Source organism: Phragmites australis, chromosome 3 (assembly GCF_958298935.1).
Source record: "Phragmites australis chromosome 3, lpPhrAust1.1, whole genome shotgun sequence".
Taxonomy (NCBI): domain Eukaryota; kingdom Viridiplantae; phylum Streptophyta; class Magnoliopsida; order Poales; family Poaceae; genus Phragmites; species Phragmites australis.
The window spans coordinates 13,576,431-13,579,903 of record NC_084923.1 but is presented as its reverse complement, the minus strand read 5'-3'; the positions used below and the strand labels follow the sequence as shown (position 1 = coordinate 13,579,903).

Sequence of the window (3,473 nt, the reverse complement as noted above, 5' to 3'; positions counted from 1 at the left end):
ACAGGCAAGAGGACGAAGAGCTGGGCGGCGGCGATGGTTGCGACCAGGAGTTTGCTTTTGTTTGACCCGTGTGCTTTGTTTAGACTCTTCATCAGCATTGTGGGCTTGTGGCACATTCGAGAGCTTTCATGTAATGCGCTTGTGTTGTGACCTCTGAGTGCACCAGTAAATCAGTGATCAGTTACGGTTGATCAAAGAAAACGATATGTAAATACGTCCTTTCGAAATAAAAAAGATTATTATACGGAATCGAATTCTGAAGCAACCTACAAACCCTGAAATGCCTATGTTTCAGATCTTGCAGGTTTGTTCTCCTGTTCTTTTCCTGGCCAAGAAAGCTGGGAAGCCTTTTTTGCTTGTCAGCTTTTACCAATCACTGGGGCGATGATTAATGACAGGGCAAGTACATAGACTGACATGCAGAGCAATGACCCAGAGCATGTTGCAAAGCAAACTACTACCTCTGTTTTTTTCTTAAAAAATTTTACGAATACTTAAAAGTATCTAATACTACTAAAGTATATTTCACGATGAATCTAATGGTACGAAAGTTTTAATTATTTATAAATCTTTTATAAAAAAACGTAAAGTTAAAATTACTATAGTAAAAAATTAGTGACAAGTAAAAAAAACGAAAGTAGTATATACTACAGTATAAACATAAGCAGCCTAGTACCATATCCCAGCCGACACAAGAACTACCATCAGACAAAGTTTCCTACTGGGGTTGACGATTTTGTAGAAAATTGGCTTGAGGGGGGCAATAGGAACGACTGGGTCTTCCGTGAAAAACTAATTCCTGAACCTAGTGCATTGATCTTCAAAATTCTGTTCATTCTGCAGCAGTGGCGGATTCTCCTCAAGACTGACGACAGGAAGTTCCTGGGGCTCATTTGACGGCAGGTCCAGAACCAGCTAAAAAGGATGCAGAGCCAGGTGGTGTAGGCAGGAAGAACCAAGGGGTTAAGAAGCAACGCTGCGTCTGAAAAAAATTGGTTTATGGTTGTGATCCTCTTTGTAATGCCAGCACAATGCTACTTTAGGTTTGGGGGGTTTTGCTTTCATGTGTGATAGTAGTGGTGTAGCCGTTTATGGTTAGCTGGTATCCCCAACCTCTTTTTTTGTCTGCTTTGCAAGCTGGCTATAACATACTGGTTCCATGGTTTTCAATGCAAACCGGGACATGCTCCTTTTTCTAAAAAAAAAAACTAGCATCAGACAAAGTTACCAAACATATCATATTTACTGGATAATAGTGTTTCGCAACCGAACAGTTGAGCAGCTGGAAACCACTAGGGATTACAGAAGCAGATACCAAAAGGCCTAAGTGAAAGCCTGAACAGCTAACAAAGATACATTTAGGCGGTTAAGCCTCTACCTTTTTCAATTGCTGCAAACCTGAAATCAGTGAACGAAAAAAATCTTACCATGTGCTATTCTATAACCTGGCTAAGCTTTTCCTGAAACCTAAACCGATGCAACTGCTTTTCATAAGGGCATCACATCAAGTGCCTTCTGTCTCCACACTGCCATCATCTCTCGAATAAAAGAGGCTGGAATTAGGATTCTGGCTACCTTGGCCAGCCTATTATCATAGTTCCTCTGCAAAGAGTGGAAGACAACAGAATATAAGGGAATTGTGTCTTCTGAAAGATTCAAAAATCAGAAAGCAAATGAAATCATGAATATCTTAACAGAAATCATGAATAACTTAACAGGTTATTTCTGAATAACAATAAGCGCTCATGGAGTATGGATCTGGCAATTCGTATTCAGTTGGAAAGAGGTGCAACAGAACATGGCATTGATGGCAATGATGCAAATTTTGCACGATGAGTGGTTTCACTAGAAACACCAGCATTGCCAGTTGATATCCTACATACGGATGGATCCAACCCATAATTCGAGACGTTCCTTTCTAGAAATAAAGGATGTCTAGCAAAATTTAATCATCGGTCATCACATGATCATGCAGTAGTTGGTGTTCTCGTAATGAAGTGTAAATTTCTAGCCATGCCGCCTCTCCATTCCAAAATGAACCAACCATTGTCGAACATGAATTCTGTAATAACCACCTTGTGGCATGCTCTGCAAATGCAAGCACGCGTAAAACCAAAACAGAGACCAAAACTCACCAACTAGAAGTCGCCGCCGGCGGTTGCGGCGGCGACGTCGACACCGACGGAGGCGTTGACGGCAACGTCGACGAGAAGCCGCATACGCTCGATCTCGAGATCGCGCATCGCCTCCAGGCGCCGCTCCTCCAGCCGCGTAGTCTCCCTCTGCTTCGCCGCCTCCACCCGCTCGTACGTTCCGGCAAGCCTATCCAAAGCAGCCGCCACTTCCGTGCAGCTTCTCCCTCCGCCTTCAGGATGTTTCCCGGAGGCGGCACTCACCGGCGACAACGATACCGCCGTCCTCGGCCGCTTCGGCACCGGCGGCCAGTCGCGGGGCAGAGGAGCACCGCCGTTCTCCTCCTCCACCACCACCTTCGGCGTCGTGGCGCAGGGGCGAGGCGCGAATCCCGGAGGAGCGGAGGGGGCGAGACGCAGCAGCGAGGAGAGGCGGTCGAACCATCCAGAGAACGGCACTGGAGGCGGCGGGGCCCCCTTGGACCTGGCGCGCTCGGCCCTGAGGCGCTTCTTTAGGTAATCCACGCGGTTCTTGCACTGGTCGATGGTGCGCGGCGCGCGTCCGGCAGCGGCGCGGTGGGCGGTGACGGCGGCGGCGCAGGCGCGCCAGTCGGCGGGGCGGAAAGGACCGCCGCGGGTGCGGAGGTGGCTCGGGCCCCAGGCGTCGAGCAGCGCGGACGTCTCCCCGTCGCTCCACGGCTCGGGGGTCCACGCGGGCGGCGGCGGGGGAGGGCGGCGGCGCGCTGACATCGCCGGCCTGACGGGGACGGAGTTGGTTCGAGACGGAGGTGCGGCCGTGAGGGGCGTGCGATGCTTGTGCTGCAGCTCGATCGACGATTGCGCCGTGGCCCGGGCCAATGAATCCTGTGCGTACGTGTGTATATATAGTTGCGTGGACACTGGGCGTATCGACGGCGCGGCACGGTGCGTCGCATGGTGAGTGGTGGACGAGACTTGGGGTTGTGGTGCGGTACACGAACGATTTTGTGTAGCTTGTAAGGTCTGGTTCGTTCCGTTGGTGCCGTGCCTGTGCGTGCGTCTCAAGCGTTGGTCCCGGTCGGGCGGACGAACAGGCAACGCTCGTCCCGTGAGAGGCGAGCTGTCACGTCGTACGGTCTGGTTCCCCCGCGCGTGTCCACTTTTGGGAACGGCGGCCGGGAGCGGAGTGGCGGCGCCACCCGGCTCTCGTCCGCGGGTCGTTGTTGGCGCGGCAGACGCGATAGGGTGGGTGGGTGGATCGGGTCGCCGTGGTGTATGCTGGCGTCCAGCGTTGGTTTGAGGTTGGCACCCGGCCTGGGCCGGCGGTGGCTGTATGATCGGCGCGCGCAAGCATCAACTCTC

The 3,473-nt window shown here is 51.5% G+C and overlaps 1 protein-coding gene across 1 annotated transcript; it reads right to left on the bottom strand.

Moving 5' to 3' along the window:
• Positions 1-1,216: 1,216 nt before the first annotated feature.
• LOC133910996 (trihelix transcription factor ENAP1-like) lies at positions 1,217-3,085 on the bottom strand. The gene is made up of 2 exons (XM_062353230.1): positions 2,136-3,085; positions 1,217-1,602 (listed from the first exon to the last, which is right to left on the bottom strand). Exon 1 carries the CDS (start codon positions 2,880-2,882, stop codon positions 2,139-2,141), a length of 744 nt encoding a protein of 247 aa, XP_062209214.1. The 5' UTR covers positions 2,883-3,085; the 3' UTR covers positions 1,217-1,602; positions 2,136-2,138.
• Between the last annotated feature and the right edge of the window lie 388 nt (positions 3,086-3,473).

Coding starts and splice junctions, on each gene's coding strand:
- LOC133910996 (XM_062353230.1), bottom strand. CDS start 2,882: ATGTCAGCGCGCCGCCGCCCTCCCCCGCCGCCGCCCGCGTGGACCCCC.